This window comes from Blennius ocellaris (assembly GCF_963422515.1).
Source record: "Blennius ocellaris genome assembly, chromosome: 17".
Lineage (NCBI taxonomy): Eukaryota > Metazoa > Chordata > Actinopteri > Blenniiformes > Blenniidae > Blennius > Blennius ocellaris.
Window position 1 is genome coordinate 2,210,585 of NC_137666.1, and position 13,804 is coordinate 2,224,388.

The following is a 13,804-nucleotide window of genomic DNA, read 5'->3' on the forward strand; positions in this document are numbered from 1 at the left end:
ACACACACACACACACACACACACACACACACACACACACACACACACACACACACACACACACACACACACACACACACACACACACACACACACACACACACACACACACACACACACGTCAGCTGTTTCACTCTTTAAAAGGCGCGAGCTGTGTAGCTTCCCATGTGAAACGTCAGTCCGTCAGGCCACCAACCAGCAGCTGCTAAATCCATGTCTGACGTGAAGCGGCTGCACGTGGGTGTGTGTGTGCGTGTGTGTGTGTGTGTGTGTGTGCGTGTGTGTGAGACCATGATGCCATCACTGGGAACAAAATGTTTTGTATTGATGTTGGGTGATGACGGTTTCTCCGGGCCGGTCGAAGAAAGAGGAAACTTCTACTTGAAATGGAGAAATCAATGGAGGCTAATTAGTGGACGTTGCCAATTCTTTTTCCTTTTTCAAATCCTAATTGACTGTAAAAATGTACCCGATTGTTTTCTCTGCAATTGCAATGACTCAAGATTTACTGCAAAAGAAAAAAAAAAAAGAGAGAGAAAAAAGAGAAAAAGATTGACCTTTTTTTTTCCCTCCAAAAGAAAAAAATTCCCTTCAAACTGACGCCAGGACCACAATTTTGATTGGAAAAAGAAATTGTCTTTTCCAATACACTGGCTCACGTTTTTCTAAGTTTGAGGTTCCGAATAACAAAAGTACAATAAATTATATATATCTCCCACCTTTTACTCTACGACGTGTGAAAGCTGGATTCTCAATGCAAACTGTGAGGCTTTGAAAAAACAAGTGACTGTGTCAGGAAATCCCAAGAGCCGAACTTCACACGTCACCGACTGTCGCATCAGGTTGGATTTTTGCCTCTGTGACGCTTTTAAGAGTTTAACTCACTTTTTGCCTATTGGATTAACCTGCAATCGACCTCTGCACATGTAAAGTCACCTGACATTAGTCCCCCCCCCCCATTGGAAGAGTTGACTCATGTTTCTCCCCCTCAAATCAGTGGTGTCCAGTAAAAAGTAGAGCTGACCGCAGCACCAATTCATACTCTGGGATTATTTTCTTTCAGTGACAGATTTTGATTGAACCGTCGCTCGTCGGCCCGAGCCCCCGAGCGTTCTGGCACTTTGTCTTTTTTTTTTTTTAAAGCAAACACCGCGAAAAAGCAAAAGAAAGCTCACGTTTCCCTGTGAACCTGCAGCGGTAAATCCAGCTGGCGGGCTTCTTCTGCGCTTCCTCCGGCTCCCGCCGACTGATTGTAAAACTCCACCGCATTTTAAATCACGGCGGGCTAATTTGACGGCCACCGACTTGCCCGTTCTTGCAGCCATGCTGCACCCCCCTTTCTCCTTGTAAGCAGGGTGGAACAATGCGTTGCGGCCCGAGCAGCTGTCAAAACAGTCGCCCTCCTTGCGGTGCAGTGCCGCCGAGCCGGGCCGCCGCCATGGCAACCATATAGGATGCAGGAGCGAACGCGTATCTCCACTGTCAATTCCTGCGGCTTGTGTCGCTTGGTTTACTTTTCACCATACGGGGATTCGTCAACACCAGGGGTGTCAAGCATGCGGCCCGGGGGCCAGAACCGGCCCACCAGAGGATCTAATCCGGCCCGCCATGTGATTTTTGAAGTGTGAAGTATAAAAATGAAAACTGACAAGAGGCTGATCTAGAAACACTCGATTTGGAAAAATGACATTCAAAACCGCCCTTGGTCAGAATTTGACCCCCGACATTAATGCGTCTGTGGAGGTCACGTAACTCAACACCTTTCACAATAAAACAATGAGTCCAATTTATGTGAAATGCAACTTTAGACACGTAAACTCAAAATTGTTTTAATCCTGATATAGGTGACTGAGGGTTTTTTTTTTGTGGGTTTTTTTTTGTAAATATAATAATATCTGATTTCCTTTAATATGTATTTTTCAGAATAGACAAATTCTTACAGTTACAAAAGAATCAAAAGAAGGAAAGACTTTGCATTTGTCCGTATCTGCAGTTTAATATGTTACGTTTGACTTGTTCGGCCCCCCAGAGGTCAGATCAGGTTGGATGTGGCCCCTCAACTAAAAGGAGTTTGACACCCCTGATCAACACTTACGTAATGCAGCCTGAGGCAGTGGGGTTTTGTTTTTTTTAGGTTTATATCATCAAAATGCACAGAGTCTTGCATCGTCGCTCGGGAACCGTGTGTCTTCTACTCATATCCACTATTTATGGAACATTAATCTTAGAGCATACATGTGCAGGGGAAAGCAGATTGAAGAAGCGTGATTCTTAAGGCAGGCTGAGAGAAGGTACCTGCATAACTTCCTTTTCCTTTGTTGTGTCTTCCAGAGGTGCCCAGGATCACCTCGGAGCCCCAGGATGTGGATGTCACATCGGGAAACACCGTCTACTTCACCTGTAGGGCCGAAGGAAACCCGAAACCACAGATTATCTGGCTCAGGAACAAGTAAGCTGCAGCAAATATGCAAAACAAAATTGGAACGTGACACCAAAAAGACTTTGAGGAACTCGGGAGTGTCTGGTCCAGAGTAGTTAGAAAAGAAAACAAAGTGTTGATCCCAGGGGAATAATTCTTTATATGTGCTTTGTTAATCTTCGCGGTGCATTTTGGTCGATAGCCATTCACCCAACCAAGCTAACAAACTGCTTTAAAAAATGAATGAATGAATCGTCTTTTAAATATGGTTGACAGAAAACCGAAACGGCACTTTTGTCCATCGTATAATTGTACGGGAAAATGATTGTGCTAATCGGAGTCGCCTTGGTCACTGACTGTTACTGGAATTCGTCACCTGGAGTCGGGGTGAAAGCAGAGTAATATCACCACCTGGTGGTACAAAGTGGCGTTGCAGGACAGGGTTTCACACGGCTAGTTGCTTAACTAATTAAAAATCCCTCGATTCAGCACCATTTATTGAAGTCTTTGAGATGTTGCGATGAATTTCAAATTCCAGTTTGCAGTGCAAAAACCCTGACATTAACCACATCCTTACCCGTGATTGTTGAATTTTGGGAAAACTGCGCGAAAGCAGCTGAATTTGTCTCTGCGCCTTGTTTTGCAGCAACGCTCTGAACATGCGCGACGACAGTCGTCTGAACCTGCTGGAAGACGGCACGCTGATGATCCAGGACACCAGGGAGACGGACCAGGGGGTCTACCAGTGCATGGCGAAAAACGTGGCTGGGGAGGTCAAGACTTCAGAGGTCACGCTGCGATATTTTGGAGCCCCTTGTGAGTAGCTTTATTTATTTATTTTTTTACTTGTATATCGGAGGGTATTTAATCCACTACATTTGCGGGGGGGACTGCGCGACGCTCCAGTCTGTGTTGATGTAGGGAGAGTAGAGCGACGCGCCGGCACGGCGAGCTGCGCCGAGGCTACACTCATAGTTCAGTAGGTCAAATAACTAGGATGTCCCACTGAGCTGTGAGCAAAGCCTGCTGCCTTTCATCTGGACGTTCCTTTCTGTGCGCAGACACAGTACATTCTGTCCTCTGTCTATGTTGCTCTTTTGCTTGCTGCTCCGCCGGACCAACACATACACACACACACACACACACACACACACACACACACACACACACATAGCAGATCAATCAATCAGCCGTAGTGCTAATCGCCGTCGCTGTGGGAGATTAGCATGACCGCATGTCGGTGCCCTGGAGGTCACGGGCAGTTTCTGAGAGCAGATGTCGTGTATTTCCTGCCTCGGTGGGACTGTGAACCATCAGATCCCTTGCGGTTTGCGTGTTTCCCCCAACTCCGGGGAACTCGTCCTCCGAATGTGGCCGCGTCCAGCTGGTTGTCACCGATTTTGACCGCGTTTTCCGTTCATCGACCGATCGGACTTGTTTGCCATGTCTTCCAGCGCGGCCCAGTTTTGTAATCCAGCCCCAGAACACGGAGGTCCTGGTGGGAGAGAGCGTGACCCTGGAGTGCAGCGCCACAGGTCAGCCGCAGCCCAGGATCTCCTGGACGAAGGGCGACCGGACGCCGCTGCCCAACGACGTCCGCATCAACATCACGCCGTCGGGAGGCCTCTTCATCCAGAACGTGGTCCAGGCCGATGGAGGGCAGTACACGTGTTTCGCCTCCAACAACGTGGACACCATACATTCTGCTGCGTATATCATTGTACAAGGTAAACCGGCTGTTGGGTTTAGCACCGTGGGGGGGGGGATTATTGTGGCTCTGAGTTCTGGTCTTTGGAAAACTTTGGGCGGACGAATCCTCTGAGCAGGTCGCAGGTGAAAGATGAAAGCAAAAGCTTTCATCTTTCACCTGCGGCTCCCGCGATTATTTTCCACATACCTCTACAGGAGAGCTTTTTTCAAGAAATGCGTTTGTTGACAGAAACATCCTCAGTGGAACTGATAGGAGCGACAAGAATGTCATCAGAGCTGGGATGCTCTGCGAAGGATGAAAAGGTGAAGCAACAGAAGGTGTAATCCTTGCGTGAAACAAACGAGGAGTTGATTGACGCTAGAAAATCTACACGTACATGGAGCAAATCCGAATGGACAGACACGGATTGGGATTACATCTGATGATTAAGAATCTCACCGTGGACTCGGACGCACCGATTCCTCGGGTTTGTCCAAATGCGACTGAAATATCTGCCGAGGCTCCCAAATGTCAAAACTCAGGCCGGACCTTAGGTTCCGACTGCAGCCCGGACCTGGTGGGACGTTCTAGGTAACGGAGGGAAATCCAGTGAGGAAAACAAACAAGAGGCCTCCAGCTGGAATTCCTCTGCGGAACTGGTATCTGGATCTGGTTGAAATGTGCGATGACATGGGAGCGTTCAGAACCCGGGGAGGTTATCGCACCGGGACTACGACTGAACCGGGGGCCAGTGGAAACTCTGGAAACGCTCCTTCTCCAGACAAGACCAGCCGGACGACGTGTTTTGCTAGCATGAAGAGCTCGACTGTGAGCAAGACCGGTTCCGAGGTCCTGAAAAAAAGGACTTTTCATGTTTCTGTTTCAGCCCCGTTCCAACAATACATCCCTTTATAGAGCCACCGATCCATATCTCCTTATATAGAACATATATAGACTCTACCATTAAACTCCAGAAAATAATTATTAGAATGATAAATAAAGCTTCCTATAGAGAAAATACTAATAAACTATTTATAGCCTCTTGCACATTAAAATTTACAGATATAGTATATTTAAAAACGTTAGAAATACTATTTCGAATAAAGAATAAAAGTCTTCACACAGCTATTCAAATTTTTTTTTCAATTAAGAGAAAACAACTACAACTTAAGAGGACTGTGTATATTTGAAAAAGGTGGTGTGAGAACCAACGTGAAATACAGATGTGTTTCTTTTCTGGGAGGTTTATGGAATGATGTCAGTGACAACTTAAAACTGTGCTAATCACCGTTCTGCTTCAAAAAAAACAGTAAAAAGAAAAATAATTAATGGTTACAATGAACAATAATTTCTGTTTTGTTTGGTTGGGTTTTTTCTCATGTATTACTTCTATTATGTTCCATATTCATCTTTTCTCCTGTATTACGACTGCTATGTTTATTATTATTTATTTATTTATTTTTCTTTCTCCAGTTGCTTTTTTTTTTTTAAATTGTATTATATTTTTTGTATCACTGGTGTCTGGGGTAACCGCACGGGTTTTTAAGGGATAGGCTAAAATAGAGATAGATAGATAGATAGATAGATAATTACTTTATTCATCCCCGAAGGGAAATTGTTTTGTTGCAGCAATCTGGTACGTACGGATATTATAAAAAATTATAGAATAGAAATAAAGTCAAAAATAAAAATATAAAAATATCTGGGTATAAGACATAAAGTAAAACACAGAACGGAACATGGGCACTTAGAAATAAGCAGGAGATAAAAGCAAGATAAATAAATAGTAAGGTGCAGTGGCAGAGCCATTAGAAGTAGGTATTATATAATAATAACAATAATACAGATAATAATGTGTAATAGTGTATAATACTCGTGTATAGTACTACTAATAATGGTAGCAATAAAATAACAATAACAATATATATATATATATATATATCAGAAATAATAATACCAATAGTAATAGTATACTTATAATAATAATAATACCAATGGTAATAGTGTACTTGCACATGTATAAATATATGTATATGTACATGCAATATGCCACATGAAATATATGATATAATATAAGTATCAATGTAATTTAGTCCAGGTGATGATTGAGGCTCTGACGGAGGTAGAAGAGGTAAAAAGTCTTATTGCCGTGGGGAGGAAGGACTTCCTGTATCGTTCCTTAGAGCAGCGGGGTTGAATCAGTCTGTTGCTGAAGCCTGGGCTTCAGCCTGGACCCATATCGCTTGCAAGTATATTGTGGAAACAGTGTGGGGGGGAAAAACAAAAAAAACAGGTGTGTGAACTTGTACCATGAACTGAATGCACAAAAATTCATCAACTGCACTTATACTGAAACGGTAACCGAAATAAACCATTCATTCCTTCCTTCCTTCTGCGTCCAGCGGTCCCCCAGTTCACCACCACGCCCCAGGACCAGTCGGTGCTGGAGGGTCACACGGTGGACTTCGCCTGCGAGGCGGCCGGCTACCCGCAGCCCGTGATCGCCTGGACCCGAGGGGGCAGCCCGCTGCCGCTGGACCGCCGCCACGTGGTCCTGTCCAGCGGGACGCTGCGCATCGCCCGGGTGGCGGCCCACGACGAGGGCCAGTACGAGTGCCAGGCGGTCAGCCCCGTGGGGACGGTGCGCACCGCCGTGCAGCTCAGCATCCAGCAGAGAGGTGAGTGTGGCGGGTTGGAACCGCGGACTCCTGGATTCACGGTTGTGTCGTAGACGTGCCACGGCAGGAGGGAATCTAGAGCAGGGGGGCGGCAAACCTTTTTAATGCTCAAAGAGCCATTTGGTCACACGTTTTATTTTGACAGTCCCACCAGGAGGACACGACACACAAAACCTCCTTCACTGCTGGTTGACGACTTACAACTAATAAACTAAACTACATGAACTAAGCAACAAAAACACAATTATTAGCAACACTACAAACCTAATATAACCCCCAATAATTACATTTAAAACACGACAAACAGAAACTCCCATAATGCATTGCAGCGCTCAGCTCCTTTATCGCTACACATTATTAAAATGGAAGATAAGTGTGGGAGATCTGGATTGTTAGCACCATGAGTGTGAGTGGTGTGGCTTTAAATGTCCTGTAGTTGTTGTGTAATTCACTATAATTTGCCGTCACTCTCAACAAGTCTGCAATGAACCTCCCGGAATTGTCGGCGCTCCGCAGCGCAGCAGTTTTACTGTGAAAGGAACAGGAAGCTCCCGGCTTCAGACACCAGTTGAGCCGCTGTCATGACCTGCAGCCGCAATTCTACGTTCTTTATGCTAATTATTGTTGCGTAATGACGTCACGTCACTGCGTCGTTCACGACACGCGTCAATGGCGTTTTTATTTTGAGCTCAAATTGATCTCGTGTCCACCGACTAAGACTGTTATATGAGCGTAATAAATCATTCATAATAGTAAATGATCTATGAATTAGATTGTGTGGGCAGCACAGTGTTCTCATGGAATATCCCCGTTTTCTGCCAAACTGTCCGACGGTGTGTTTGTGTGTGTGTGTGTGTGTGTGTGTGTGTGTGCACGTGTGTGTGTGGTTCACCCTGGGTTTGCCCTGCGATCCATGGATGGATCAACTCATTCCTGAGAAATCATTTCACCTCTTTTGCTGAACGTTTGGACTTTGTGCAGTTTATTTGTTGGATGTTGTTGGACTTTGCGTGTGTTTTTTGTCCAGTTTATTTGTATAGAGCCGTTCGTACACATTCAATGTGCTTCACAAAGGCAAATAGATGCATAAGATTACATTAGAATCATAGGAATAATACAAGATATTAAGACAAAAGGTAATTAAAACAGGAAAATAAATACAACTTAAAAGGAAGCTAATAAAAACGCCAATTAGATTTAGTGAAAAATTGGAATGACGCTTTCAGCCATTTTCTTTTTCGTATCAGATTTTATTGATGATTGTACTCTGTTAGGTGGTGTCGTTTAAAATGGTTTTTCAAGTAGGACTCCACCAGAACTGTATACGATTTAAAAAAAAACAAAAAAAAAAACATCCATACTTTGTGACTTATTTGCTAAATTTTGTAGTTTATTTCACTGCGTTTTCTTTGGTGCGTCTCTATAATTCTACTGATTTCAGATAAAAATCATTCATAAAATTCTTTTTATTGGCTGCAGGTTTTTAACGGTTAACGTTCGTCTTAGTGCGTCGACCTAATGTGAGAATATTGAAGAAAATGATTTTAATGACCATTCGCGTGTCTGGTGAGCTGGGATTATTAGTCTCATTTGACTCTTAGCAGTTTGCGGCGTATCTTGAAATCCTCCAGTGAAAAGTCCTCGACGCTCTAACGGCTGCGGGATTCTAAGACGGAGCGAGGCGACCGGCTTGAGTTCGACAGCAGAGCAAGTGCAAGCGCAAGGAATGCAGAAGATCGTCTCTGGCTCTAATTTAAGACCACACCGGCTGTAACTATTCTCGTTAAACCGCAGGAAGCTACAGCAGGAAGAGGCGAGCAGCGTTTAATTCTAACTACTGGAAAATCATCATACGACTTGATGGACTTTTCCTTTTTTTTTTTTTCCGCCGCCCCGACATGATCCAAGCCCAGATTCTTTCATCGGCCAACTTGACCAGTCTGGTTAATAAAGCGGCCTCAGACATGCTCCATCTCTCTCTCTGCAACGATTAGGAGCCGGTTGTGTTTATTTGATATTTGATTAAAGCCTGAGCCGATCGGTCGTATCCATGACAACAGTAACGACAACGGCGGCCTCCAGAGTGTCGTGTCTCTTGAGACGGTTTGAAGAGTCGCTGTAATAACAATCCGACTTCACCGACTGTCCGCGTTCTCGCTGGTGTCTCTGGAAATGGTTTCCTCACAACGACAAGCGGGAGTCTGAAAACGCACGATGGCCCTTTCAACTCGGTCGCTCTTAAAACTGACGGCTCGGCAAACATTGGAAATCGTGGGGAAAAATATGGCAAACTGAAAATGTAGAATTGCAATAGCTCAGCATACAAAACATGATATACATTTGGTTCAAGGTTCAAGGTTCAAGGTGTTTTATTTGTCATTTCAACAGTAAAAGCCAGGTTTCACAGTGTAATGAAATTCTTACTTTGCCGTCTACCCTGGTGCCGACATACATAAATTAATAAGTATATACACAAGAAAATAGAATGAAATAAAATAAAATAACAGAGCAGTGCAAAATATGAGTCAGAAAGTGCGATGTGCATTGTGTGCAATTGCACAGATTAAATGTAAACGTGCAGAAGTCTGATGGCAACGGGGAAGAAAGAGTTTTTGAGTCCATTTGTTTTGCATTTCAAGCTTCTGTACCTCCGGCCTGAGGGCAGAAGCGTGTCGGCAATGCCTGCTTGTAGGTGATTTGTAATGGGAGAATTCATTCATCTATTTAAAGGTCAAGGTCGAAATTAAGGATATGACTTCATTTAACATACTCTGAATACCACCACATATATTTTATGGCTCCAACAGTGATGTAATCTTGAAGGCAAGGGGTTCGGGTAATATGGGGGATATTTCCGATCTTTGCCGAGATGTAATTTCTAAAAGCGACCCAAGTTGTAAAGGTTGTCATGCATTTTCAGACATAAAATCATCTTCTGTTCAAGCAGGGTATAACTTATTAAATTGTGTGGAAAGGTTTTTTTTTTTTCCTGCGTGTTTAGCTAAAAATTACAGGCTTGATGTAGCACAGGAAAGCGCGGCAGCCCGTAATCCTGAGATGACACCATGTCTTTCCATGCAGTAATGGCTGTTAACATGACTCAAAGTACATGTTGCATAATGGATCCACGCCGTTAAAGCTCCGTGTGTGTGTGTGAGTGTGTGTGAGAGACGGCTGCCGGGCGATAAGAGCAAAGCGCAGAGGAGAAAGTGATTTTATTACTCTTTTTTTTTTTTTTTTTTTTTTTCGTTCTTTGTTCTTTTCTATAACGCCTTGGGAATTCTGTAGTGTTTAACTCTTGGCTAGGATTCAGGAGCAGGCAATCAAACCTGGCGACTGATGGGGAGGATGTGGAGGAAGACAAAGGCTTTCAAATTGTTTGTGTAGAATCTACAATTTGAAAACGAGAGAAAATGCAAGGAGGTGTAACGTCGACGTGCAAAATGCACGAAAATGCGCAAAATCGAATGTGTGTCGATCGTGTTGTTTATACAGCCGATGCGTAGACAGCAGGGGTGTCTGACGTAAGAGGCAAGACGCTCTAATCCGGAAGAAATTCTTGATTTATTATCAGTTTTTTCTTAAGAGTAGTGGACACAACACAACATGATGACCCAAGCGGAGATATCGGTGATGCTATGAAAGATAGCGACGTCGTTGCTCGTAAACAAAACCTCAGAAACATTCAGTCAGGGTGTATAAGGCGATCATTTTCCAAAAAATAAATATATATATATATATATATTTCACTGTAATTTGCATCAGAAGGTGGCTTTATATTGAGACTCTGGTAATTCATGATAGTAATTATTCGATTTTTGTGAAAACTATAGACATTCCCATTACGTTCATTCTACACCACAACAAAGACAAACAGAATTCTAATTTAATGGTTATTACGGCTCTTGTTTTACTGGACTGGCCGGCTCCAGATGAAACTCAGCTGTATGCGGCTTCCGAACTAAAAAATGTGTTGGACCTTGTGCAGATTGTTCAAACAGACGGAAAATTGGAAGCTGAACAACTTGAAGGAGTAATATAAAGGTTATTAAGCGACACCGGCGTTGGCGCAGCGTTCACCATCACGCTCTCGTGTTATCTGTTGGTTTCAGCTTTGCACAAGTCAAACGTCCCCCTCAGATATAATCCTGCATCCCGAGTAAATAAATATTCCCGGTACCACGTTTTATGTTTAAAAGGAGCAGGTTTTAATTAGTAAATTGACGTACTATTAGGTTAGCTTGAACATGAGTGTTTAGTTTTTTTTGGTGCAGTGATGTAACTTAAGTTGATTAAAAACTGATTCATATAAGCAACATGACGCACTACTATAAACAGAAATGACGACATCTTTAGTTGCAGCCAGATTAAAAAAAAAAAAAAAAAAGCGAAGCAGCGTGTGCTCGTCGTTCGGCTGCATGTGCAGTATGAAGAAAGTGTTGCACGCCTTCATGCCGACATGAGAGCGATTCATTTTTTTGCATCTCTCTAACGGATAGGGGGTAAAAAAAAAAAAAAAAAAGCCAATAAAACTGCTCAGACGAGCCTCAAATGTTTCTTGCCTGCCGTGGTTGATTTGCACAATGCACTTTTCACATGTACAGTACTTTGAGCGCGCCGCTTTTCGTAATCATTAACATGTGTGTGTATGTGTGTGTGTGTGTATGTTTTAACTCATTCAGTAACGCCTGTTTTCACAAATGCTCCAAGGGACCTGACAGTGGAGTCTGGCCAGGACGCCCAGATTCCCTGCAGCGCTCAAGGCCAGCCTCAACCCGTCCTCACCTGGAACAAGGTTAGACGCCAGAGCTTGCCGACGCCACCCGGGAGGCTTCGGGCACCTCGGCGGTGTATTCTTGGCTTTTTCTCGGGGATTCGTTTTCACAAGAACTTGAAGCTCCGAAATGGTCGCGTTAAATGGAATAGATCTACCTGTCGTCATACACGGAGACGTGATGGAAATTGCAAACCTGCAACAAGCGAAAACGAATAAGAAAATCCAGCTGTGTTTAAAATCGCAACACATGAGAAGCAAGATATGTGCAACACAGTGTGGGAAGTTATAAAATCAAGCAGTAATCAATAAAATAGAATACATATGTGCAGGAGATTGGATGTAAGCAACGTTAAAGCCATTAAAAGCGTCTGATGGATCATGGGAAAAAAGCCGTTTCTCAGCCTGTTTGTCATTTTTAAGCTCCCAGAGTAGTGATCTTTATTCCCCCCCCCCCCCCCCAACACCACCACCCTTTCCTCTCAGGACGGCGTCCAGGTGACGGAGAGCGGAAAGTTCCACATCAGCCCCGACGGCTACCTGGAGGTGAAGGACGTGGGCACTGCGGACGGCGGACGCTACGAGTGCGTCGCCCGCAATCCCATCGGCTACCAGGTGGCCAGCATGGTGCTCACCGTCACAGGTGAGACGCGCGCGCTGCACATTAGCGCATCGATTTTTGGCTTCGTCCATTACCCCAAGGCTTCTGGCGTTCCGTCTTCAGATGGTTACTCGAATGCAACTGAATGTAAATATCGATCCTGATCCTCAAACACAAAATTTGGGTCGTAATTCAGCCACGATTATTTCCTATGGCACGGCCGTCGCGAAAAGATGCTTTCTAAAAGTGTGGAACTCAGACTCTCTGCCACAATTTGAGGTTTGGCTCGGGGAATTTGTTGGGATTTTACACATTGATCCCTAATATCTATCATTTATGTGGACAATGTAAGATTAGGTGGACATTCACATATTGTTAAACAACTTTATAACCCCTTTGTGAGTCTGTTTTGTTCTAATTTGTTTTGGTTTTGGTTTCGTTTGGATTTGTGTGTTGTTTTTTTCCTAATATTTTTCAAACATACTTTAAGGAATATTATTTGTTCTTAAGGCACCTTGATATTTAATTGTATGGATGCTAATTAAGCAATATTTGTTTCTGTATTTCTACTGTGATGTTGTAATGTGCCTTGTTAAAGTAAAAAACTCAATAAATATATATATATATATATATTAAAAAAAACAAAAAAAACAGGTGAGACGCGCCACGTCGGACGCTCGAACGAAAAAGACGATTAAAAATGCAACACGGTAAATCGCATTTTTTTCAAACAAAATCAAAACTCAAATGATGTAAAAGCTCTTATCTGAATAAGAATACGACAAAAAACAGGAGAGAGTCTGAAGTTACATGCAGGATTCGACTAAAAAAACGAAGAGCGCTTGTTAACAGAAACCACCACTTCGGGCTAAATATCGCAAGGAATGCAGTTCTTTACTGACGTCCCAAATACAAATACGTCCCAAACACCTTATTCTACTAACAGTTTGCACTTTCCTCTCCTTTCCTCATGTGTCCTCAAGAGCTGTATGCAACAAGTAAATGTCTCCACTGTGAGATTAATAAAGGCGATCTTATCTTATCTTATCTTATCTTATGTGTTATGTGATTTGGGTTATGTGTGCGTGTTTTTTTCAGTTCCTGCCATCAGCAGGGAGGGAGACACCTTCGTCAGCACGTCCATTGAGCAGGCCATCCGAAATGTGGACAGTGCAATAGAGTCCACGAGGAGACGCCTTTTCGACGGGTAGGACGCACAAACTCGCACAATTTTGTATTCCATTTTTACTTTTTTTGGAAACAGACTCGCGTTACATTTCTATTCTATTGTAACACAGTCACACCTCCATTAACGGCCTTCAGGAGTCACCCAATAACCTCAAATTGGACATACGCGCAGGGAAAACATGCAAATTCGCACAAAAAAGAAAAAGCCCTCCATGCACCGGAAACACTTCCGCTGTGAGGGGAAAGTGCTCACCACTACTCCACCCACTCGCCGACGAGAGCAAATTACAAAGAAATTAGAAAAATATAAAGATTTTTTTTTTTTTTTTAAACAAAAAAAAGCATGTCAGCTGCTCCAAAATGTTAAAAATGTTGCGTTTCGACTTCAAAACTGTAGTTCACTATAGGCTTCCTTCCATTTTTTTTTGTAAAAAGCTTCAACTCCCCCATTAGA

The 13,804-nt window shown here is 43.4% G+C and overlaps 1 protein-coding gene across 1 annotated transcript in view; it reads left to right on the top strand.

Annotated features, from left to right (window-relative positions):
- Positions 1-13,804, top strand: part of pxdn (peroxidasin) — a 66,711-nt gene that overhangs the window by 30,599 nt on the left and 22,308 nt on the right. The window contains exons 8-14 of the mRNA XM_080512808.1: positions 2,332-2,449; positions 3,066-3,235; positions 3,874-4,146; positions 6,512-6,787; positions 11,470-11,582; positions 12,048-12,204; positions 13,261-13,369. Of these exons, the coding sequence (XP_080368934.1) occupies positions 2,332-2,449; positions 3,066-3,235; positions 3,874-4,146; positions 6,512-6,787; positions 11,470-11,582; positions 12,048-12,204; positions 13,261-13,369 (1,216 nt within the window). The remainder of the gene's footprint in view (positions 1-2,331; positions 2,450-3,065; positions 3,236-3,873; positions 4,147-6,511; positions 6,788-11,469; positions 11,583-12,047; positions 12,205-13,260; positions 13,370-13,804) is intronic.